We start from the raw sequence: 26,536 nt of genomic DNA, 5'->3' as shown, positions 1-26,536 counted from the left end.
AGGCCTTTTAGTGTTGCTGTTGTATGTCTGACAATTTGAGACAAAAAGCGAGAAGAAAACTCCCAGAGACTTTAGAGAACGTTCAAGGAAAATCAAGGGTGGCTGATCAGCTAAACAAATACCCTCCCCTCCACCACAATTTTGGAATTCATTCACTTCCAGTCTCTCATTTCTCACTTTTTAAATGTATTTGAGAATTTAAAATATTATAAATTATTCAAAAAAAATGAATCCTCATATTTTTAGACTGCGTTTTAGATTACAGCCCCTTACGTGATTGAGTTTTACACCCTTGGTCTGGAGGGAAACCCACGCAGACACAAGGAAAACATACAAACTCCATGCTTGCTGGGATTTGAACCGGGGACCGAGCGCTGCAAGCACAGAGTGCTATCCACTACATAGACCACCATGCTACCCATGTATAATGAATATATGCTGCCTTCTTCTCTCCCTTGCATCCAGTTCATACAGTGGCTGTGGACCCTTTACTCATACGGGAATACACTTTGGAAATATAAACCACTCAGGTTCCTTCCTTTTATAGCTCCTACTTTAGAAACTGCTACTGCCCCTCTTAGGCAGCACTCACAATTATTCATTGGTAAAGTCCAAGGTCAGTTAGCACACCATCGCATCAATTCATAAAGCATTACCGCATTTGGTATTGCTGAAAACAGCTGATTTTACCGAGCAAAGTGTCAATTTATCAAGGCTGTTACCGCATGAAAAGCTGAAATTATCAAGCAGTGAGCTTTTTCTACCCCCAGGCAGCAAGCAGAGAGATCACAGGAAAAAAAAAAAAAAAAAAAAAAAAAAACTCCTTTCGGCAGTTTAACCTCTTAGGTTCCCGTTTAAAAATGTGAATTAGCTCGTGGGACTAAGTAGGGCATGTGTAAAGTCTCCTGGAAGTTCATCTAAGCTGTAGCAATTGCATAAAATGTTAAGAAAGACTGACGGCCAGATTCAAAGTGAGCAGAGGCAGTATAACAAAACATGTACATCTAAAAGGGATGTCGGGATGCCTCTTACTTTCTAATGCTGTCTCTGCACTCACTCTTCTGCTGTTACAGACAACGGGCTTCGGTAAATTACCGAACTTCTACCGCACCGTGAAAATATTCATGAATTACCACATTTAAGTCTAAAATACAAAATGCTACATTTTCCCGTCTTTTTCGTTTTTTTTATCGAACAGCCTTTGATGAATTGACGCCATAAGTTAGTTTGCAGGACTGTTTAGTCTTTAAAAGATACCAGAGCCCAAATGAGTATTAGAAATGGGGGGAGCAGGCATGTATGGTGAGCTGTCCTGGTGCTCACTGCTCCCCCTGTTCTCCATTCTGCCCCTCCGCTGCCTGTAATTGCCCTCCGGCACCATCTGCAGGTCGGACATCATTGCACCCGCGTTGGCCTGGCTGCACGCGTTCTAAAGTACGCATCCGTGGCCGGCACCTTGGAGGTAAAGTACACTTTCTGATAAAGGAGACCCTTTGAGGCCATGTAACAATTCTCCATCAATATGTTGTCTTATGCATTCAGGACTAAACACTCCTGCAAACTTACCTATGGTGCGCTATCTGACCTTGGACTTAACTGTTTGTACTGGGTGTTTTGCTTTGCTTTGTTAAAGCATTAGGAAGGCAGTGTGTGTGCATGGTGGGTTAGTTTTAGGCTGTGTGGGGAAGGAAGGGGGGGGGGGGGGTGAACAATGGCAGACTGATTGTTGGACGGTGTCCTGCAATTTGATAAGCTGAAGCTTCATCTGGGTTCCTGCCGTAAGGGCCCTCATGTTAGTTGATGTTCTTGATTTTTAAAGCTTTTATGCATTCTAATAAATTTGAGATTGTTATAGGTACACTTAAAATCGCTTCTATGTTTTGTTCCGAAATGATGAATCTGCTGCTTGGAGGGTGGAGGGTTAAGGGTGTCCACAATTATTCTGGTGTGGTGGTGGATATGTAAGGTCAGTGATGGAGATTGATAGATTTTAATTTAGTGTTCTAGTATATTGTACATGGGATGTCTACAAGACCTATATTCTGCCATATTTTGGTGAGTTATAACTTAATTGGAGGCCTAAAATTCTTGAAAATAATGTACCATTTTTAGACTTATAAATCCAGACAAAAATGCACCGCCACTCCTTGCCGGTTATCCCGAACTCAGTTCGGGGTAACCTGCGCAGGAGGATTGCTCAGGCCCCGCTGGGCCGATTTGCATAATTTTTTTTTTGTTACAAGCAGCTAGCACTTTGCTAGCTGCTTGTAACTTCCGATCGCCGCGCCGTTGCCCTCGGCTCGCTACATGATTAAAAAAAAAAAAAAAAAACCTCCTGCGCTGCCTCCTTGCCGGAGGAATTGAACCGGCAAGGAGGTTAATAATATGTACTGTTCACACTTGTTAGTCCACAAAGGATCCATTGCATTAAAGAAAATATCAGGGAAAAATGATAAAAAGACAAATTTACTTACCTGGAGCTTCCTCCAGCCCCTGGATGCTTATGTTTACTTTGCCGAAGATCCACCCTTAGCGGGTTACCCAGGGACCCATCCGCAGCAGCTGCCAACCCGGCAAGGTCAGCGGCTACTGCGCCTGCGCAAGCACATGGCCGTGCCGCTCACACTCCCGTCACCAAGAGCATGTGCAGAATGCACAGGCGCAACAAAGGCAGCTGCAACAGAGGGGACCCTGGGCAACCCACTAAGAGCGGAGCTGCAGCGAGGGACACAAACTTCCAGGGGACGGAGGAAGCCCCAGGTTAGTAAATCTGTTTTTTTATAATTTTCCCTGATATTTCTTTTAAGTGCAACACAAAGTCCTGGTGTACACAATTTTTCGAGACCCCAAAACGCCATTAAAGAGGACGCTGCACTGTCTTTTCCTATTGACCATTTGAGATCCAGCTCAGAAGTGAACAACTGATTGGCTAATAGCTGATTCAACAGCAGTGGGGGAGGTTAGTGCTCATCTGATGAAGCAGCCACTAAAAGCAGCCACTGTTGAATCATCGATCAACTTCTAGATCAAACGGGCTAATACACAAGTAACAAAAACCAAAAGAAAAGTACAAAAGAAAAATAAGATGCGTTTCTGGCCTTATACAGTGGTTGAAAAAGTATTAGGCCTCCTTGAGGTTTTCCACATTTTGTCATATTACTGCCACAAACATGAATCAATTTTATTGGAATTCCATGTGAAAGACCAATACAAAGTGGTGTACACGTGAGAAGTGGAACGAAAAAGTGGTGGTGGCAGCATCATGCTCTGGGGGTGCTTCTCTTCAGCAGGGACAGGGAAGCTGGTCAGAGTTGATGGGAAGATAGATGGAGCCAAATACAGGGCAATCTTGGAAGAAAACCTCTTGGAGACTGCAAAAGACTTGAGACTGGGGCGGAGGTTCACCTACCAGCAGGACAACAACCCTAAACATAAAGCCAGGTCAACAATGGAATGGATTAAAACAAAACATATCCATGTGTTAGAATGGCCCAGTCAAAGTCCAGATCTAAATAAAATCTGAAAACTGCTGTTCACAAACGCTGTCCATCTAATCTGACTGAGCTGGAGCGGTTTTGCAAAGAAGAATGGGCAAGGATTTCAGTCTGTAGATGTGCAAAGCTGGTAGAGACATACCCTAAAAGACTGGCAGCTGTAATTGCAGCAAAAGGTGGTTCTACAAAGTATTGACTCAGGGGGCTGAATAATTACGCACACCCCACTTTGCAGTTATTTTTATTTTTTTTTAAAGGTTTGGAATCATGTATGATTTTCGTTCCACTTCTCACATGTACACCACTTTGTATTGGTCTTTCATGTGGAATTCCAATACAATGGATTCAGGTTTGTGGCAGTAATATGACAAAATGTCAACTTGTCAAAATGTCAATGAAAACTTCAAGGGGGATGAATACTTTTGCAAACCACTGTAGTTTGTCTATAGGAGTGAGTAACTCAACATGCTGCTTTTACCTTGCATTAAAAAAAAAAAAAAAAAAAAAAAAACTATTTTTAGATAAATTAAAGTTCCAGTTAGCAATTCTCCAGAAGTATAGGGGAAAATATCGACAGAGAGAAATGCAAGAGATAAATGTGAGATAAGTATGAGATAAATAAGTAATAGTTAGTAGTTAGTTTTTCTCCAAATCACAATTCACCAGGGAAGAAAGGGTGTGTGGCCATTCGTTATTTTTTCATCTCTTTATCCCCTGAATGAACCTGGAGATATCGTGGTTTTCACACAGCAGCTGCTGCTGTGGAAGATGGAGCCTTTTGAGCTTACTCTGTTAGGCCTGGTGCACACCAAAAACCGCTAGCAGATCTGCAAAATGCTAGCAGATTTTGAAACGCTTTTTCTTATTTTTCTGTAGCGTTTCACCTAGCATTTTGCGGTTTTGTGAAGCGTTTTTGGTGTAGTAGATTTCATATATTGTTACAGTAAAGCTGTTACTGAACAGCTACTGTAACAAAAACCGCCTGGCAAACCGCTCTGAAGTGCCGTTTTTCAGAGCGGTTTGCGTTTTTCCTATACTTAACATTGAGGCAGAAACGCCTCCACAATCCAAAATCTGCAGCAGCCCGGGAGTATGCGTTTCTGCAAAACGCCTCCAGCTCTGGTGTGCACCAGCCCATTGAAATACATTACCCAAGCGTATCCGCAGCCGTAAGCGGATCGCAAAACGCAGCCGAACCGTATTTTTCGTGAGAGAACAGTTCTTGATAATTTTACTGAGACAGAGGTGGTGAAGAAGTTCAGACTCACTCGTGATATGATTTATGTTATGATCCGGCAGTAAAAGGCGGGAATACTCTGGTCACGTAGTGGTAAAACTCCGCCTCCTACCCACAATGCTTCACTTTCAAGCGTACAGAGAGGAAAAGTATCCCATGCAAATCATTAATACCGACTACCTAACTCTCTGCTTTCTCACACTTTCCTCATGCATATCTCTCCATTATCCCCTGCTATCCAACACTTTTCTCTCTGTCCTCTCACACTGGTGAATTGACTCCAGAGTGTTAAAATACCTCATGAGATAAACTACCTACCTTTTTTCTCTTAGTAAATCCTCTCTGGTGAATTGACGCCACTACCATAAGAAGTGAATTGGAGGTTTCTTCTTAATATACTTTTACATTTCTTGTGTTTATGGAAAGTTAAACCTTTTTCTATGGTGAAAATAGTGTTTCTGGAGACTAATAAAAGGCATATTATTAACTGATAACTTCAGTCAGTCAAAAACATTAATAACAAATCAGAGAAAAAAAAAATAATAATAATAAAGTCACACGAGGCCACTTATGCCTCAGAGGTAGTATATCTACATCAGTTTTGGAGCCTCTGTGGGCTCCAGGACATAGATATACTTCACTGCATTAATAATAAATAGGTCATCCTCCATAGCCCTCTCACTTCAGATTCCCGGTTTTACACTTTTTTTTTGCATCGAGGTGTTACGCAATGCTCCTGCCGCATCCCACCACAACGCAAAAAACTACAATCATATGACCATGTGGCAGAGTGCGCCACCATGATTATATGCATAGCGCTGCCCCCGCTCAGTGATGAACTCCATGCCGGGCAGGACGTAAATCGCTGGTATTCCTGTTGGGCCGTGCGTGCGCCACGCACCAGGTGCCATCGTTTACCTGCTTTGCGCATGGACTTCCATTACCCCAAGCACCGTGCGTTAAGCAGGGGCTATTGACCCTCACTAGACTAGCATTTTCTATTGACTCTAGTCAGCACCACCACAGTTACCAGGATGATTTGCCTAAAGAATGGTGTTAAAGAGGAACTCCAGTGAAAATGATGTAAAAAAAAAAAAAAAAAAAAGTTCTTCATTTTTACAATGATTATTTAGCCAGTGTTTGCCCATTATAAAAGCTTTCCACTCCCTGATTTATATTGTGACATTTATCCCATGGTGACATTTTTATGTTTTATGACAGTTGAAGGAGATGCTGCTTGCTTTTTTTGGCAGTTGAAAACAGCTGTAAACAGCGGTTATTTCCCACAATGCAACAACGCTCCCACAGTGTGATGTCAGAACCAATAGATTTATCATGGGAAGGGAGGAATCAGCTACCGATTGGGATGAAGTTCAATTCTTGGTTACGGTTTCTCTTTAAGCCTGAAACAGCGGACTGTAGCATCAGTTCAGCATCTTTTGATGCAAAAAAAAAAAAAAAAAAAAAAAAAAAAAAAAAAAAAAAAGGGGGGGGGGGGGGGGGGGCACATATGGCTAATGGACTAAAAGGGCGCACAATAGGATTCAATGCAAAATATCGGCTATTGGGCGCCAATGAAGAAATTAGGGCGCCCGTTAAATAGCGGTTGCCGGGACCATGTAAGCAAAATTTTGTATTAAGTTTTGTAACAAATATTGTTTAGATATTCATTTTGACTATCGTTTTAACTTATTTTAGCGGTTTAAAATTCGTTTTAGTGCAGCGGAAAATCTGCACCCAAGCATTTCTTAATTTAACTCAAATTAACAAAAAAAACTAAATTAAAACCCATCTCTAAGGCAAAAGGAAATAAAAATAATTGTGGCATTAAAAAATATCATCTTACCAGCACAATAAATGTGTGATGTTTTAGCAAACAAGTAGTCTGATCTATTTGTCAAAACTTAGCTAGCATCCTGTGAGACCCTCCTTGTAATAAAGGCATCTAATGGCATTTATTTAAGTTTGGAAAAATATGCTTCTCCGTCTAATGACCAGTGTAGTATATAAGCTGTGCTTTCTAACATCTTGTCAGCATAAAGGAACAGAGTCTGATGAAGGCTTATTAGCTGAAAGCTTACTCCTTTACTTTTAACTTTTAAGTGAGGCAATAAATGGGCAGCACGGTGGCGTAGAGGTTAGCTCTCTCGCCTTACAGTGCTGGGTCCCTGGTTCGAATCCCAGCCAGGGCACTATCTGCAAAGAGTTTGTATATTCTCTCTGTGTGTTTCCTCCGGGCACTCCGGTTTCCTCCCACATTCCAAAAACATACAGATAAGTTAATTGGCTCCCCTTAAAATTGGCCCTCGACTACAGTACTTACACTACATAATATAGACATATGGCATTGGTAGGGATTAGATTGTGAGCTCCTTTGAGGGACAGTTAGTGACAAGAGAGATAGATATATATATATATATATATAATACATATACAGGATCTTCTCAAAAAATTAGCATATTGTGATAAAGTTCATTATTTTCTGTAATGTATTGATAAATATTAGACTTTCATATATTTTAGATTCAAATACATACAGCTGAAGTAGTTCAAGCCTTTTATTGTTTTAATATTGATGATTTTGGCATACAGCTCATAAAAACCCAAATTTCCTATCTCAAAAAATTAGCATATTTCATCTGACCAATAAAAGAAAAGTGTTTTTAAAACAAAAAAAAGTCAACCTTCAAATAATTATGTTCAGTTATGCATTCAATACTTGGTCAGGAATCCTTTTGCAGAAATGACTGCTTCAATGCGGCGTGGCATGGAGGCAATCAGCCTGTGGCACTGCTCAGGTGTTATGGAGGCCCAGGATGCTTCGATAGCGTCCTTAAGCTCATCCAGAGTGTTGGGTCTTGCGTCTCTCAACTTTCTCTTCACAATATCCCACAGATTCTCTATGGGGTTCAGGCCAGGAGAGTTGGCAGGCCAATTGAGCACAGTAATATCATGGTCAGTAAACCATTTACCAGTGGTTTTGGCACTGTGAGCAGGTGCTAGGTCGTTCTGAAAAATGAAATCTTCATCTCCATAAAGCTTTTCAGCAGATGGAAGCATGAACCCACTTTTGAACCAGAAACAGCGGCAGATGCGCCTGACCTGGGCTACAGAGAAGCAGCACTGGACTGTTGCTCAGTGGTCCAAAGCACTTTTTTCGGTTGAAAGCAACTTTTACATGTCATTCGGAAATCAAGGTGCCAGAGTCTGGAGGAAGACTGGGGAGAGGGAAATGCCCAAATGCCTGAAGTCCAGTGTCAAGTACCCACAGTAAGTGATGGTCTGGGGTGCCATGTCAGCTGCTGGTGTTGGTCCACTGTGTTTTATCAAGGGCAGGGTCAATGCAGCTAGCTATCAGGAGATTTTGGAGCACTTCATGCTTCCATCTGCTGAAAAGCTTTATGGAGATGAAGATTTCATTTTTCAGCATGACCTGGCACCTGCCCACAGTGCTAAAACCACTGGTAAATGGTTTACTGACCATGATATTACTGTGCTCAATTGGCCTGCCAACTCTCCTGACCTGAACCCCATAGAGAATCTGTGGGATATTGTGAAGAGAAAGTTGAGAAGCAAGACCCAACACTCTGGATGAGCTTAAGGCCGCTATCGAAGCATCCTGGGCCTCCATAACACCTGAGCAGTGCCACAGGCTGATTGCCTCCATGCCACGCCACATTGAAACAGTCATTTCTGCAAAAGGATTCCCGACCAAGTATTGGAGTGCATAACTGAACATAATTATTTGAAAGTTGACTTTTTTTTGTTTTAAAAACACTTTTCTTTTATTGGTCGGATGAAATATGCTAATTTTTTGAGATAGGAAAGTTGGGTTTTCATGAGCTGTATGCCAAAATCATCAATATTAAAACAATAAAAGGCTTGAACTACTTCAGTTGTGTGTATTTAAAATCTAAAATATATGAAAGTCTAATGTTTATCAGTTCATTACAGAAAATAATGAACTTCATCACAATATGCTAATTTTTTGAGAAGATCCTGTATATACATATATATACACATATATACATTGTACAGCGCTGCGTAATGTCGGCGCTATATAAATACTAAATAATAATAATAATAATATCATCCTGATTAAAAACCATTTTGCTTTGAGAAAATGAAGGAGCCTCTAACCTCACAGATGATTGTGGAAAGATAATAGTAAGCATTACTCCAGAGCCCTTAATACAGTACTTCCAGTTTCCGGCAACAAAGCACTCACGGTCACACATTTTCACGATAAACTGTGAAGTCATCAGGTATCCTGTTGCATCCAGAAAGGCTGACACACACACACACACACACACACACACACACGTTATTTTTAAACAGCTTTTACTCAAAAAACAAAGCCAGAAAAAAAAGGGTCCTAGTTTGTCAGGTCGCAATTTTATAGCAAATTTTTCATTTACCCTACTTGAAAACAGTACTATAGGTAGTCCCAAGTTAATGAACGAGATATGGACTATAGATTTGTGGTTTACCTGAATCGATCCATAAATTAGTCAAAAACATTGTGCCATCTACAGTATGTTCCCTGTACCTCCTCTATACCCCCCTGTGCCTCCAGTGTCCCGCTCTACCCTGTTCACCAGTGCCTTCAGTGTCCCCCTCTTTGTCATCTCTGTCCCCCTGTGCCCTCTGTGTACTGCAGCAAAATGGTATTTTACTGGTTTAAAAAAAAAAAAAAAAAATCTTACAATTTTTTAAAAAATGTATTTTCTCAAAAAAATGTCTTTTTGAAGAAAAAAAATTTCACTTGTTCCCACAAAATCAAATTTAATATTTTCAGGCCGATCGTATCAGCGGGTCATTCATAAGGCAGGTGTCCGCAAGTCAGGGACTACCTGTAATGTTACCTCTACATTACTACTATAATCCATTATACTACATGATCTACTACTATGTTATAAAATGTATAAATCAAAACACAAGTAAACATTTACAATAATGAAAACCATTACTAGTCTAGTTTAGAGAACCCATCAAGAAACCTCATAAGGAACTTCAGATAACGTGATAGGGTGGACAACACACTTTTAGGTTTCCGATGGGTTGTAGCAAACTATGCCCACACTATTCAGCCAATCACAATACTTCGTGCATTAGAGGGTGCTGTGACTGGAGAGCTGTTCCCTTGCCGACCACTCCACGCTAGTTGGAGTGAATGCGGCGGCAAGCCCCAGGACCGCTCAATGCCAATTGGCTTGAAATCCTGAGGTGGGGTTTTTAAGGAAATCTAATGCTCCGCTCTGTCATTCAAGTGGAGATGCTTGCCGATTCTTCAGGCTCCCAGCAGCGATCGCGGCTAGGAGACTGTTAGACGGCGAAACCACCATCTATTTACACTGTACAGCGCTACGATCTACAGCAGCGCTGTACTGGTGACATGTCCCCCTGGGAGGCACAGAAGCGATCAGCTGTCATAGGCTGAAACCGATGACAGCCAATCGATGTGATTGGCTGGCGGGGGGGGGGGGGGGGGAGGGAGGGCTGGCTACCAAAATAAAATAAGTGAAATTTATTTTAAAACAAAGCAAATAAGTACATAAATAAAAAATAAAAAGCAGCAGGGATCAGAGCTCACCAACAGAAACCTCTGTTGGTCGGCAGAAAAAGGGGGGGGGGGGGCAGGGCTGGCCCTAGACTTTTTGCCGCCTGAGGCAAAATTAGCAGAAATCGCCGCCGCCCACCAACCCCCCCCTCCCCCCCGCTCGTGGGTGGGGGGGGCCGCCGAGCTGGAGGGGTAGCGGGCAGAAAGGGGGTATTGGGCCTGGCGGTGGGCAGGGGGGGGGGGTCGGACCTCGCTCGCCTGGGTCCCCCGATCTGCGCTCCCCTCCAGCTTTAAAAAGTGAAGTACCAGCTCTATGATTAAGAGGCAATGGGCGTGGATTGCTCACCTTTTCCGCGTTCCATCATGCACTTCACTGACGTCACTTCCTGCAACGCCGTCCACTTACAATACAGTGGGCGGCGTTGCAGGAAGTGACGTCAGTGGAGCGCATGCTGGAACACGGAAAAGGTGAGTGATCCCCGCCCGTTGCCTCTTAACCATAGAGCTGGTACTTCACTTTTTAAAGCTGGAGGGGAGCGCAGATCGGGGAACCCAGGCGAGCGAGGTCCGACCCCCCTCCCCACCGCTAGGCCCAATACCCCCTTTCTGCCCGCTACCCCTACAGCTCGGCGGGCGGCCCCCGCACCCATAGACAGGCGGGTGCCCCCCCAGAAGTGCCGCCTGAGGAAAAGGTTTCACCCCGCCTCATGAGCGGGCCGGCCCGGGGGGGGGGGGGGGGAATATCACTGGTGAGCTAGGTTGCATGGCCCTGCAGAGAGCCCTTAAAGTTGCAGTGGCCCAAATTCTAAAACAAAGCCTGGTCACAAGGGGGGTGTAAGCCTACGGTTTTCAAGTGGTTAAAATGGATCAAACCTAAAAAAACTTCCTCTCTGCTCTAAAAAAAAAAAAAAAAAAAAATTAGTGTAAACTTTCGGGACGCAAAAGGGTTAAAGCATCTGTCTTTTCCTGTACAGATTGTCAAGCAAGCTCATAGTGAAGCAGAACTCCTAGGAGTGTGCAAGGATATAAAAATAAATAAGCCCTCTTACTAACAACACCATGCAAAACAGAAATTTGCATTCTTAATCACTTCACTAGTGAGTGGTTTCCCCCTTCTGCACTAGAGCAATTTTCACCTTTCAGCGCTCCTTCCATTCATTTCGCCTATAACTTGATTACTATGTATCACAACTAAACGATCTATAATATCTATCTATCTATCTATCTATCTATCTATCTATCTATCTATCTATCTATCTATCTATCTCTTTTTCACCACCCATCAGGCATTCTTGATGTGGTACATTTTGCTAAGAATTATTTTATTCTAAATGCATTTTAATGGAAAAAAAAAAAATTTCCCTAGTATAATGTATGGTGCCAATATCTTATTCGTAAATAAAGGTGCATCTTTTCAGTTTTGCGTCCATCACTATTTACAAGCCTATATTTTCAAAATAACAGTAATATACCCTCCACATACAGATTAAAAAAAAATTCAGTCCCTAAGGTAACTATCTATGTTTTGTTTGTTTGTTTTTTTATTGTCTTTTTACGGCAAAATTTTTATTTGGTTACTGTGGGAGAGTGTGGGAGGGAAAGAGTTCATTTTAAATGTATGTGTGGGTCTATTTATTGAAATAAATGTATGTAGGTGTAATTTTGCTATTTGGCCACAAGATGTCCACATTATTTCCTAATAGCGTACTAGAAGTATGTGAACAGGAAATAATGTATAGACGGGTTACTAAATGTTACTTTGGGAGTTACAATGATTGCAGCATCTCATTTATGCCAGCAATCATTGACACGGGGATTTAGATTTATGAATGGGAACAGCGGTGAGAACGTGCACGGGAGTGAGCGTCAAACGTCGGATTCGATGGGCGATTATCTATGTCCCGGAGGAGGAACTGAAGATGCTGAGATGGCGTGTGTGGGCCAATTTATACTGGGGCTTCCTCCAGCCCCGTGAGTTGCCTGGAGTCCTCTTAGAATTGTTCCCGGGAGACTGGTCAGTTGCGGTGCTTCTACGCAGGCGCAGCTCGCACCCCAACGTGCTCCCATGCCCACGAGCGATCTGCACAGGCACAGAACACCCCCGGAGACAGGAGCACGACAGGGTGCGTGCGCGGCTGAACATGCGCAGAAACACCATGACTGGCCGTGACTGATCAGTCTACTAGGAACAATTCAAAGAGAACGGAGCAACTGGGGATGGTGGCGGAGGACTCCAGGCAGCTCATGGGGCTGGAGGGAGCCCCAAGTAGGTATAAATTGGCCCACACCTGCCATCTCAGGTTCCCTTTAAAACAGAAGGTATTTGCGATTATACAGGTTGGAGTGAGCATATGCAGTCTCACAAAATGCATCACTGCTAAATATGCAAATTATACCTTTGTGGTCCCTAAAAGCCAAACATACCCCCAGAATTGCTGCAATACAATGATTTGTGAGCTTGTTAATTTTACAGAGCTAGACTAATCCAACAATTTGCATACAGACTGTATGGACTGGTTGGTCGTCCTCAGTGCACTGTATTCCAGCAGCTCTGGAGGTTTGTTATATTATAATAATAATAAATAATAATTTGCATATACAGTAGTGTAATATTGTGGGAGACCCCATATGCCAAGTCCAACCAAAATAAATCACAATTTGCAAATACTTATTGTTTTTAAAAAGACAAATTTCTGTTTCCTGTACAGTGCAGTGCTGTGAGTCACACATACTAATAAGGCATTCTTACAGATAACTACCCTCTGATGTAATGTAACTAAATAAACACATTGCATGCAGTTGATTTCTACAGCATTTAACTGTGGAATAAAAACTTTTCATTGTGTGCTATGCAAGAGTACGGGTCCACTTTAATGTTTTAGAGCACACATTTAGTTTGTAATTTCATACCACTTTATGGGCTTAATGTACAAATACTTCACATAGATTTCATTACATTCTAGAATGGAGTCAAGACTATTGGTCACAGAAGTAAATATAGAACAGAGGAGAAACCACTGTGATGATAAAAAAAAAAAAAAAAAAAAAAAAAGGGACTGAAGAGATTTAAAGCAGCAGCACACAAGTTTCCACAGCCACAAGAAGATGCAAAGTTGCTGAAAAAAACGTGAACCATGATGGCACAAACAGAAGAGAAAAAGATATGTATATGGATATAGTTCACACAGGGTCACACAGTGCTGTGAAATCTTTAAACAGTATACAAGACTTCCCTGAAGCTACCCACACTCTATAGAGTTAAATCACCTGATTGTATATTATGAATCTGGGTGACAATCTGTCCACTGATATCTTCAAACTGCCCTTTAGTGATTTTCCGCGCTAGATCCCACTTGACCAATAGGTACTGCAAAAGGACATCTCTTGCCATCTCTCACAAACCTTTCAACTGAACAAAATGGGATGTTTAGCACAGTGATCGGCGATAAACAGTCACCTCAAGACCTCTTACCCACTCCAGCCTCATTTTACGTTGTCCCCATAGAGGCGTTGCAATTCACTGCAGAATCTCGCAAATGTATTGCGATTTCATTCAGTGTAATGAAGGGAAATCGCAACAGCATCAGAAAGAATCTCATCGAAACACAAGTTCTGGGCATTGCAGCGGCACTGGTGGTTCCCGAAGCGCCTTAGTGGGGAAAGGGCTTAAAGAGACACTGAAGCGGAAAAAAAACGATGATATTATGATTTGTATGTGTACTACAGCTAAGAAATAAAACATTAAGATCAGATAAATCAGTCTAATTGTTTCCAGTACAGGAAGATCTAGTACAGGAAGATCCAGTACAGAAACATCTATACAAAAAAGCCATTATCTCTACAACTTTCAAAGTCGTGGAGAGGGCTGTTTTCTGACTTTTATGATCTCAACTGTTCCTGAACTATTTACTTTTCCTCTGGCAGAGGAGAGGTCATTAGTCCACAGACTGCTCTGAAAGAATCATTTTGAATGCTGAGTGTTGTGTAATCTGCACATATTAGAGAATGATGCAATGTTAGAAAAAACACTATATACCTGAAAATAAAAATATGAGAATATTTTCTTTGCTGCTAATCTTCTAGTAATTATTCATAGTACACAACCAATTCATTATATCATATATATTTTTTTTCGCTTCAGTGTCTCTAAAGTGTTAAAAGAGTGTTTCAGGTGATCATTATTTAAAATGTGCACCATACTTTACATGTATGAGATAATACTTACTTGATCCATTTTTTTTGCCAAATCTGATACCAATCTCATATCACTGCTGTAGTGAGACAATAACAGAATAAGGCAGACACTGATTTATGCTAGGCACACACCATGTAAATTCCCAGGGACAGGTAGAACTGATAATTTCCAGCAAGTATGATGCCAATAACGAGATAGATTTTCAGATTCTTACTGCACAAAATTGTTCCTGTGATCAATCAGGAGCAGATCAGACGTTGTAAATTATGTTTTCAACCCATCGATCTGACAGGAAATTGCATAGTGTGTACCTGGCATTATGAAGTAATTGCCATACAGGAGACCATCAGTGCATGGTTTTAATAAAGCCACAGCAGTTTTGCAGGGTCACATATTCTCAAATTTTCTTCAGTCTCCTCAATAAGAACAGATTACCTGTCCAACTATTCACAGCATAAACACCGGTAATGCCAAATGATACAGATTTGCAACAACAACATGTAAATGGCACCCAGATTATGCCTTTTGAAGGGCACAATGTAAATGTAATGGATTAGAACAAAATGGCTCTGCAGTAATAGTAGAGTCCAAGTTCTAAACTGGCCTACCTGCAGTTCAGCCCAGTCACCTACTCAAAACATTTAGTGCATTATGGAATGAAAACAAAGAAGACTCCAAATTGCTGTAGTGCAGCTGACATCCTGTAAGAATGAGGCAATATTAAATAGATGTGATACAACACAAGGGTAAATTCCTACTCAGTTTTCTTTTAATGTGTGGTTGGCATCAAATTGAAAAATATGCCTATATTTTTCAGAAAACAGTGTTTCTTATTTGCTACATTTTTGTACCATTTGGCCTTAAATCTAGGGTTTACATGGTTTGCAAATCGACACATTCTGTTTTTATTTACATTTTACATAGCGTTCTCACTTTTTGGAAAATTAGACTATTTCTACCTAGCATTAGGTTTCTAGTTCACGGTTAACATTTCTACAGAATTCTGGAGCATCTCCCTTCTCACATACCAAGCAAAGACAAATCCATTCATGACAGGGCATGGTTTACTTTCAGTTTGTCACGTGATCCCGAGCCTATCAAAGCGCTCCAAGACTGAATCCATGTGCGTAGACACTGAGGAATGTGGTTACAGCACAGTCCTTATGCTTACTGAGCACCCAGGAGTGAGTGAGTAAAACTCAACATGTTATCATAATTTGTCCTGGCACAAGCAAGCTGCTAATAAGGCTTTCATTTACAATGAAGCAATTTTATTACCAAAACAATTAGTGTATTGCCTTTTCTGGTGTGCAGGAGCAAATTCTGTTCTTTTCTTCTAATAAAATAGAATCACATCTTTCAACTCACTGTACAAAGCAATAACAAATAAAGAGCAGAATGGATTTCTGCAGATTTCTTAGATTTACTACTAACCTGTCGGCAGGGTTTCCTCTTCTGATGTTGGCATGGGCTCACCAAACAAGAACTCGTATTTTGCCTTAGCAACATTCTGGGAGTGCGCTGATGTGTTGTTAACCCACACATATCTCTCTGCCTAATGAAAAGAAAATACAATGCCAAAATTAGTATGCATTATACTATGCCAATTTCCTATCAAATAGACGTTTTTAACTTGTGCTAGTACGATAATATTTGTGGGACTGGCTTTTAGCAATAGAGTACTGTATTGTACTTTGTGTTTTTTTTTTTTGCTTAACCAGCTGAGCGGTCTGGACGAGCTCAGCTCGTCCATCACCGCCGGAGGCTGCCGCTCAGGCCCTGCTGGGCCGATTTTCATCAAATAAAAAGCAGCACACGCAGCCGGCACTTTGCCAGCCGCGTGTCCTCCATCAGCGCCTGTCCCCGTGTGCTCCTCCATGTCTGCCTCACTTCTTGGGATCTTCAGTCTCCATTCTCTCATCCCTCTATTTCTCTGATGTCCTGTACCCCTTTCTATACCAGTCTCTGTCCCTGTGCCCTCTCTCCCTGTGTGTTGTGTCCTGTCTCCCTTCCTATGCTGTCTCTTTACCGATGCGCATACATGCCTAGCAGCCGGGCACTCACCTCTGATGCGTCCCACTGTGTCTTCAGTCCTCCCGTGTCCATTTCCCTCCTGATCGTGTCCCCCTTTCTATGCCATCTCTTTCCTGAAGCCATACGCATCCAGCAGCCGCATGCTTGTGCCGATGTAATGACGAAAGCTTTCAGAGCAAATGACCAATCAGGCGGGGGGGAGGGCGCTGCCCCAGACCGCCAATCACAGCCCTCACTGCTCCCTGTTCACTATTTAATAGGATGCGATAGTCTCGACGGCGGGACAAAGCAGGGAGCAGTGATTGGCGGTCTGATTGGTAGTTTGCTCTGAAAGCTTTCGTCATTACATCGGACGCAAGCCCACGGCTGTTGGATGTGTATGGCTTCGGGAAAGAGATGGCATATAAAGGGGGACACGGACAGGAGGGTCATGGACTCGGGAGGACTGAAGACACAATGGGACGCATCAGAGGGGAGCGCCCGGTTGCTAGGCATGTATGCACATTGGTAAAGAGACAGCATAGGAAGGGAGACAGGACATCGAGGACAGGAGGGACATGACAACACACAGGGACAGAAGATATAGGGAGGCAGACATGGACAGAGACGGGCATAGGAAGGGGGACAGGACATTGAGAAGGATGCAACGAGAAGGAAGATTCAGTGGAACAAAGTGAGGCAGAGATGGAGAAGCACACAGGGGGAAAGAGACAAGGCAAAGGAGGGGGGACATCAGAAGACAGGAGGGACAAGGACAAAGGGGGGGGGGGGGGAAGACCCAGGGGAACAGACACAGGGAGGCAGACATAGATGGGCACATGGGTACAGAGACAAGGCATAGGACGGGGATGAGAACACAGGGGGATAGTGAGCAAAGGGGGACAGGGGACACAAGAAGTACAAGGAGGGCACAAGGGGGACATAATAATTGGGGGGGGGGGGGAGGTCCATAAGATGCCCCTGCACCACGGACGCACCAAGTTTAGTATATTTTTTTTTTGCTCGTGTTTCGTCCCCTAAACCTAGGTGCGTCTTCTGGTCCGGAGCGTCTTATAGTCCGAAAAATACGGTATATTCAAAACATGGGTCAAACATCCATCTGGCAAGACTGTTTTTTGCCAAACTGATGTTGGAGGAGAGTGGGACATGAGCAGTGTTTGCACAGATGGTACAAAGCTTGCAGCTGCAATGGTACAATAATGGTATCCAAGGTAAATGATCAATATCTGTGAGATATACTATATATATGTATGACTAGCATTAAATACTTTTGAAAGCAAATACTACAACAAACCACCTCCAGCAGAACTAAAGCTAGCTAGTTTAGCACTGCTCATCAGCCTCATACCCATTCGTTGTCTACAGGGTGTGTGGTCTCAAACCCTCCCAAGTGCCTGTCTAACTACACCCGTGTTCCCCTGAACTAACAATAGGCAGGGTGTGTATATAATTGACAGTCTATGGGGACAAGGATCAGCCAAAACTAGAAGGGGCAACGAGTTTCAAACTCTGAACATTCAAACCCCGTATGCACAATACCATAACTGGCCAACTATTCAGGCGATTGATATTTCTGATCAGTTTCCTGATCGGTAAAGATCCACACAGTTACAAAACCAGAGAACATACATGTTCTCTGGTTTAATCGCGCATGCGCAGTACTGTCACGCTGTCCTCCGTGATGACGACAGACGTGACGTTTACGGAAGAAGGAACCCGACACTCGGGCCCAGTGTCGCCGGGCAGCCATTTCTGGCCAAGCCCTGGGAGAGGAGCTAGGATGCCGCCGTGGAACCTCCCGACCTACTTTAGGCTGCAGAAAGCCCCAGGTGAGTACCAATTTCATTTTTATTTAGAGCTCGGAGTCCCTCTAATGCTGGGTACACATGTTACATTTTTTCAATCGATTCTGCCATTCAATCGATTTTCGATTCGTTTTCCTACTCGATTTTCTTATCAATTTTCCATTCATTTCAATGAGAAATTCGAGTGGTAAAACGATCAAAAGTAATAATCGGACATGACGGAAATTATCAATCAAATGCATCTATCGAACGAAAAAAACTTAACGTGTGTGCATAGCATAAAGGAAACCAGAGATGGTTTCCTAGCCCTTATTTATAATTACCTGGGGCTTCCTCCAGCCCCATGAGTCCCGTGCCTCCCTCGCCATTCTCGAGTCCCTCAGTCTGCCACTATAACTCCCAGTAAACCTTCTGCACATGTCCAAGAACACTCCAGAGGACGGGACTGCACGCACAGCCGAGCATGCACCTAAGTTAGTGACTGGCGGTGACTGACCGGATTAACAGGAGTCATAGCGCCAGAACGAAAGACCCGAGGAGGGCGGCGAGGGAAGCCTCGGTGCTCATGGGGCTGGAGGAAGCCTCAGGTAAGTATAAAATAGTAGCAAGTGTACCATCTCTGGTACACTTTAAGGCATAGCCAGTTTACATATAACAAAGTCATATTTTAATGGTAGGGGAATATTGCAATTTTGGCTTTTACTTTTGTGTTGCGATATACCTTCCTAGATAGAAGTTTCACTATTTATGCAAATACACATGGAGTCATGTCATTATAGGATTGCCTCATATGTACCAGACATGCACCTGGGAGGAGAGAAGGCCACTGATCCCACTACACTGCAGAAAATGGTGGCAAGGAGTAGACAGCAATGCAGAGCAGTGCTGAATTTGTCAGCACTAGCCATGTAGGGTTTCTTTGATTTATATAGGCACTAGCTGAAGGCCCGGCATTGCCCAGGTATGTATTTTTCTAATGTACTTTTCTAACTAACACACAATAACTCAATGACCTAGTTTGTGAGCTTTGCAGTGTTTGGCATAAATAATTTGCATTGAAATGAAACAAATCTGATTGGCTGTGGCTCCACCCTGAATTTGAACCCGTCACCCAATGACCAACTGTACCAGATTTGAAATATTCACCTTGAAAATCAATAGGTGAATTTTGATTGGCTTTTGTAGGCTCCACCCACTTTTATGAAAATTAATCCCAGTCACCCAGTGACCAACTGTGCAAAGTTTGAGAACCCTACCATTAACGGTGTAAGAATGGCTGCTGTTTAATTTTTTTCAGTGAAATTTGTATTTGTCTGCGCCCACTTTTTGGTTATGGGAATAAAAATATCCTATATGTTATTTCAGGTTATGTACTATTTGTGTGTCAAATTTCATTCAAATCCATTCAGCCATTTTTGCGTGATTAACAAACATCCAAACTTTCCCATTTATATTAGTAGGATTAACACCTGATACAAAATTGAATCTGTGATGGGGCAGCACGGTGGCGTAGTGGTTAGCTCTCTCGCCTTGCAGCGCTGGGTCCCTGGTTCGAATCCCAGCCAGGGCACTATCTGCAAAGAGTTTGTATGTTCTCTCCGTGTCTGCGTGGGTTTCCTCCGGGTGCTCCGGTTTCCTCCCACATTCCAAAAACATACAGATAAGTTAATTGGCTCCCCCTAAAAAAAAAAAATTGGCCCTAGACTACAGTACCTACACTACATAATATAGACATATGGCAATGGTAGGGATTAGATTGTGAGCTCCTTTGAGGGACAGTTAGTGACAAGACAATATATATATACACACACACACACACACACACACACACACACACACACACACTGTACAGCGCTGCGTAATATGTCGGCGCTATATAAATACTAAATAATAATAATAATAATAATAATGCACATATGGATACAAAAAGGTGCTAAAAAAGGAATACAAAGATTATTTTCCTGATACACGATATCTATGGTGCATTTCTTAGAACCTTCAGGCCTCTTTCTCAGTAGGACGTTGCGTTTTGATGCGACTTTAAAGTCGCAACACAAATTACAACGCAATGCCCCAAAAAAAGTCGCAACGCAACTTAATGTCCCGTTATCGTCGCATACAGTAGAGCATACAGGAAATGGAAAGTATGTTTCCAAGTCATTACTAAGCATGTGCAAACAGTCCAACACAGCTAATAACGTGTATAACGCACAGCATGCAGCACCTTGTAATAATGCTACACGTTACACACAAATGCAACGTGTACACTGTGAACGTTGCACAGACTTACTATTGCTGTGCGACTTTTTGGGGGCATTGCGTTGTAATTGTGTTGCGACTTTAATGTTGCACTAAACGCAACGTCCTACTGTGAAAGAGGCCTCAAATAGTAATCCGGATCCATACATACAACTGATGAATTGGCATGACAAACTTCACACCTCAGATTCAGATGTGCGAGTTGTGAATGTGATTACTTTAACCTGTTTAGTTTTCCATATGCAAATATGTAAAGGGCTAACTGTACTGGGATTTGTGTTGTGCTGCATTTTTGTGCAATACATTTTCTTTTGCAGAGTGGGGTGAATTGCAATAAAAATTTGTGGCAGCAACCGAGACCGTGAGAATGGACCTGCTTACATTTAATCCAATAACAGCTTCATAACGAAATGCTTCGATTGAAAGCTGCTGGTGCAGTGACAGCCTCCAACGGCATATCTTGTTTGGCTGCCTAGTGCATCCAAATGACTGCATGTCAGTAGGAAGTTATACTTACCCGTTTCTGATGGCTTTTTCTCTTCCTCCACCGACAGCTCTAAACTTCCAGCAGGTTTTCTGAGTCCCGATCACGATATTCCATGTGGTCGGGATCCTGTATGGAAGACACTTCCATCAACCCCTTTCCACCACTTGGTGGCGCTGTAACGCTGACACGGTCTCCTGGATCCCAATCACATATTATGTGATCAGAACAGAGAAGACAGGTCAGGAGTATGTCGCCTTTGCAGAGGACGAAGAAGAAGCCGATCCAGCGGTCCAGACAGGTATGCATGAGAACTTCCTGCCACCACATACCTGCCGAGCCTGCAAGGCTGGGGAAGGCACACTTTCCCAGCAGCAGAAAAAAATTCAGCACTGCAGCCAAATAGAGTTGTACTTTATTTGGCTACTAGAGGGTTAAAGGATATCTGAGGTGATATGTGACATGATGAAATAGGAATATGTATGTACAGTGCTAAGCATACAGATAACTAGGAAGTGTTGCTTTTTTTTCCTTTTTCTGCCTGAAGGAGTCAATATTTAGGTATAAAAATGCCAGTTTCTGTCTGGGACGGGACCAGATCGGACTATAGTGTAATCCTCATTGATCAGGAATTACAGCCATAAAAAACACTTTCCAAGCAGAGAATGACTTCTGAGAGCAGTGGATAGATCAAAAAAGGTCAATAATTCATATATTTTAGCTTCTTGGACACTGAAAAACAATGTCAGCATATGAGACAATACAAACATACATTCTTTTCTTAGCTGTTACACAGAAAATTTTGGATTGTAAAAAAGCCATTTTTAGGGGTAGGAGAACAAAAGTTTGCTTTCTTAAAGAGAACCCGAGGTGTGTTTAAAGAATGTTATCTGCATACAGAGGCTGGATCTGCCTATACAGCCCAGCCTCTGTTGCTATCCCAAACCTTACTAAGGTCCCCTGGCACTCTGCAATCCCTCATAAATCACAGCCGTGCTGTGAGGCTGTATTTACATCTGTAGTGTCAGTCTCAGCTGCTCCCCCGCCTCCTGCATAGCTCCGGTCCCTGCCCCCGTCCCTTCCCTCCAATCAGCAGGGAGGGAAGGGATGCAGGCGGGGACCGGAGTTCTGCAGGAGGCGGGGAGAGCAGCAGACTGACACTATAGAGATAAACACAGCCTGCTCTGACAAGCTGTTTGTCAGCAGCGTGGCTGTGATTTATGAGGGATTGCAGAGTGCAGGGGGACCTTAGGGGGGTTTGGGATAGCAACAGAGACTGGGCTGTATAGGCAGATCCAGCCGCTGTATGCAGATAATATTTTTCAAACCCACCTCGGGTTCTCTTTAAAACAGAATTTGCGATAATTCAGGTTGGAGTGAGCTCCGAGATGTCTCCCAGTGCATCACTGCTGAACATATGCAAATTAACCATTGTGAATTGTTTTAAGAAAGCAAACTTGTTTTACATAGCATTTTAGTAAGGGGGCTGTTAGGACCATTGTAGCCCCTTACACACTCCAATGAATTCTGGGTCACCATGAGCTTGCTGGTTAGTCTACTTCTAGGAGTAGGAGGAAAGATACAAATTTTGTAATAAGTTTATTTTCCCTTCTTTTTTTTAGGGTCCATTTTGCATGGGTGATGTCTGCTTAGCACAGCACTATATTGCTGCATATTGTTGCAAAAATTAGGGATGGGGTTTCCGATGTACCAAACAAAATAAACAAACAATCTGTTTCATTATTACAGAGAGTAAAATCTGTGAATTTTTTGAAAAAACTCTTGAAAAGCATTCATTTGTGAGTGTGTTGTTAAGTGCACATAAAAAAATAAATTGCACTTGTTTGAATAAAGCATATTTGTACACTGCACCTGGGACCAATAAAAACATTTTTTGTAAGCCCTAGTCCCCTTCTCCCTGTCCCTCCCTTTAACTATTTTCCACACACAGCAGAAGATTTAAAACAGGCTTACAGGCAAACAGGACAACTATATAACTTTTGGAAAGAGACACACTTTAGTTTACAGTGAAAAAGTGCATGTTGTCAGGAACCGGCCCGCGGCACGCCTGCGTATACGGTTCCCGACTGCGGGTTTGACCAGATCAAGCGGGGAGCAGCCTTATTCAAGCTACAAACAAGGCTGTGACCCCTCAGAACACTTCTCACTGCCACCACCAGCGGTTTGCTAGACACGTCCACTCTGCTGTCGAGTCCTCAGCGCGCAATCCGCGTTTTCGTATTCGGGTCAGCTTTAGGCCGAATACGGGAACGCCACGCACCCACACACACAGTACAATTACAATTTCATATGGTAGTGTTGTTCAAGCATACAATTAGGCATGGACTTATACACAGTTACACTGCAGTCTCTTCTAGGCTGTGTTAGTTTAGTACAGCAGAAGTCAAGCTTATTTAAATAACAATTTAATATTCCAGAAAAAACATGGAACAATGCAGAACTTAATATATATGTTATGGCCAGAACCCGAAGTGTGGCCACTTCTAGTTCTGGCCGGCCACATTTTGGGTTCTGGCCGGCCAATGTGCGAAGTGGCCGCAGCGCAGCGGCCAATGTTAGAAATGGAATGTTACGCCGTCTCGCTGCGGCCAAATTGATGACAAGTTGCTTAATTTAATGAAATGCAGCCGGCGGCAATGTAATAGATGAAGCCGCCGGCTTTCGCACTGCCTCCTCCTCTCCCCGATCACCCCCCCACCCCCTCCCCGCCTCCCATACAATAAGTAGCAGCCGGCGGGGACACGCGTGTCCCGAGAGTCGTTCGTCGCGGCAGGGGAATCCTGCCGTTCCTGCAGAGCGGGTGCTGGCAGAAGCAATGTCTGCAGCCTCCCCGCTCTGCTGCCCCTGCTGCGACGAACGACTCTCCGGCTGCATGTCCCCGCCGGCTGCTATGTATATTGTATGGGAGGCGGGGAGAGGAGAGAGGCGGGGGAGGAGAGAGGCAGTGCGAAAGCCGGCGGCTTCATCTATTACATTGCCGCCGGCTATATTTCATTAAATTATGCAAGTTGTCATCAATTTGGCCGCAGCGAGACGGCGTAACATTCCATTTCTAACATTGGCCGCTGCGCTGCGGCCACTTCGCACATTGGCCGGCCAGAACCCGAAGTGGCCGGCCAGAACTAGAAGTGGCCACACTACGGGTTCTGGCCGTAACATATACAACAGATGTACAAAAAAACAAAGTAAAAAAGTACAAAGTAAAAGTTACAAGATAAAAGTTACAAAAATACACACAAGGATATTTGCGTAAAAATAAACGGGGGAAAAAAGAACGTTACCAGCTTAGTTTAGAACGTTGTTTGACGGGAGGATGCCGTTTTTTCGACCAGGAGTCGAGATCATCCCTAGCTATGCGCTACCTCCAGGAGAAGATACCTGTGACTGTCCTGGACCAACTTAAATAGTCCAAAGTGTCCCCTGGGGCATTTCCTGTCCAGCCCCCAGGAACTAATGCAATTTCCCCGTTTGTGACATCACCAAACGCTTGTCCTAGTCTTCCTGTGATATGCGAACTTTAAAGGGTTCCTGTTTTAGCTTTTTGAAGGTTGCAGAATTCAACAGGTGAGATTGTATCCTAACAGACATCAAAAGGCTTCCTCAACATTATTTCTTAGCATCAAAGTTTTCCTGTCTCCGTTTTTAAAGTCTGCAGAGATTTCCAACCCCTTCCAGCCGGCTGTCATGTAAATTTCAAACCTTCAGATGTCAACTTCCCCTGTCCAAGACTCTGGTAGTCTTGCTTTGTATAATGGGACAATGGCTGACTCTAGAGTTCAAAAGCCATGCCGACCAGCCTATTCTTCCTCAATTGGCAGCTAATTAGCAGTAGACACCTCTTCCCCTGCTGGACAATGAGGGCAGAGGTAATGTACATTTACATGTACAAACAGGCTCCTATTAAGCGTTTCCTGGGGCCAGGTGGCACCTTCAAGAGCCAGACTAGCTTTTAGCAGACATAGTAGACAGAAAAATGACAGAAATATGTTCCTGTATTCCCTAACATCGTCAGCACCCCAATATATCACCACACATTTTTTTGTCACATGAGTTTTAAAACCAGCATTATTATGCTATTATTTTTACATACAGTAAAAATGTGCTGAGTCTGCAGAACTGACTAATGGGGAAACATGTGAAATTCCTTCACCTGCTCTGAGCATCAGTTAATGGACACAAACAGAGGGATATGGAAGAATCAGAATCATTTATTTTGCCAAGCACAACTGGGTCGTGCCCGGAATTGGGCTTGGCATATAGGGCTGAAAAACCACAATACACAAAATAAATACAGATACAAAACACAATACAATACAAATACGATTTCAGGCACAAATTACTCCACTGCCATATTTATCTCCTTTTACACAGTACCAGTAGCCTGGTAGTCCTACTGATCTCTTCACACAGGCGATGACAAGGACAGCAATAAAAACCTAACAAAGTAGCTGTCCAAGATAGAAATCGATTATATGGTTAAAGTTAGACTTTACATGAACTGGAATATAAAATACCACTTTTAATATGACAAATGGCTATATAATACCTGAAATTGTAGCTTCAAAACACAATTTAATTCAGAATTACAAATAGTAAACAGGGCCTTTATACATAATGTAAAACCAACTGAAGCAAAATTATAAACAAAAAAACAAAACAAAAAAAAACTGAGCTTTTATACTGTAGATTTAGCCCAAAGGCTTCCAGCATTAAATAGGAACTTTACTGAAAGGTAGTAGGAGCAGAAAAAAAAAAATAACAATCAATACATTGCAAATGATAACTTACAAAACAAAAATTAAGAAGTGATTGACTCTCACCATGTAAATCATGCTTTTGGCAAATTGCAACTGTGCCTGTGGAATCCCCGGCATAGGCTTGCATTAGCCTAGCACTTTTGCAAGTGCCAGTGATTCCCCGACAGCAGAAATTGCTGCTAAAAACGCTCTAGTGGGCCCCAGGGCTTAAAGTGAACCAGAGATGAAAATAAACTAAAAAAAAAAAAAAAAAACTCTCAGACTGAACACACATGAACTATTCACCTTTTTATCTTTCCCTTGCAGTCAGAAGCCCAGGTATCTGCTTAGGTGAGTGTTTTATAGCTGTAATTTGTTATCAGTGAGCCGAATCTGTTCAGACTGGAGAAAAACTGCCAGTTCCAAAGCTGAATATTAAGTATTTTAGGCAGGGAAAAAAAGAGAAGGTGCATAGCAAAAGTGTATGTATGCTTACCACTGTATACACACACACACGTCTATTTCATCTTGTCAGATGTCATCTCGGGTACACCTTAACCACTTGGGGACCCACGCTACACTTATCTACTCCCTGTAGAACTTCACTTCAAACTTGGGAGAGTAGAGAAGCGTAATGTTTATTTACTGACGCCGCTCACGATCACCGCTTGTCTCCCGTCCCCAATCGCTGCAATCCTGTCCCTCCATGAT

At 42.8% G+C, this 26,536-nt stretch overlaps 1 protein-coding gene across 6 annotated transcripts in view; it reads right to left on the bottom strand.

Moving 5' to 3' along the window:
* PSD3 (pleckstrin and Sec7 domain containing 3) overlaps nucleotides 1-26,536 on the bottom strand; it is a 674,009-nt gene that overhangs the window by 518,072 nt on the left and 129,401 nt on the right. For all 6 annotated transcript variants that reach the window (XR_011020476.1, XM_068233673.1, XM_068233676.1 and 3 more), the window contains exon 2: nucleotides 15,921-16,041. Coding sequence is in view for 5 of the 6 variants with exons in the window: in XM_068233673.1 (XP_068089774.1) it covers nucleotides 15,921-16,041 (121 nt within the window). In the remaining variant the exon portion in view is untranslated. The remainder of the gene's footprint in view (nucleotides 1-15,920; nucleotides 16,042-26,536) is intronic.

The sequence above is a fragment of the Hyperolius riggenbachi genome, chromosome 1 (assembly GCF_040937935.1).
Source record: "Hyperolius riggenbachi isolate aHypRig1 chromosome 1, aHypRig1.pri, whole genome shotgun sequence".
NCBI classification, from domain to species: domain Eukaryota; kingdom Metazoa; phylum Chordata; class Amphibia; order Anura; family Hyperoliidae; genus Hyperolius; species Hyperolius riggenbachi.
The sequence above is the reverse complement of the archived record's forward strand: the minus strand, read 5'-3'. Positions and strand labels throughout refer to the sequence as shown.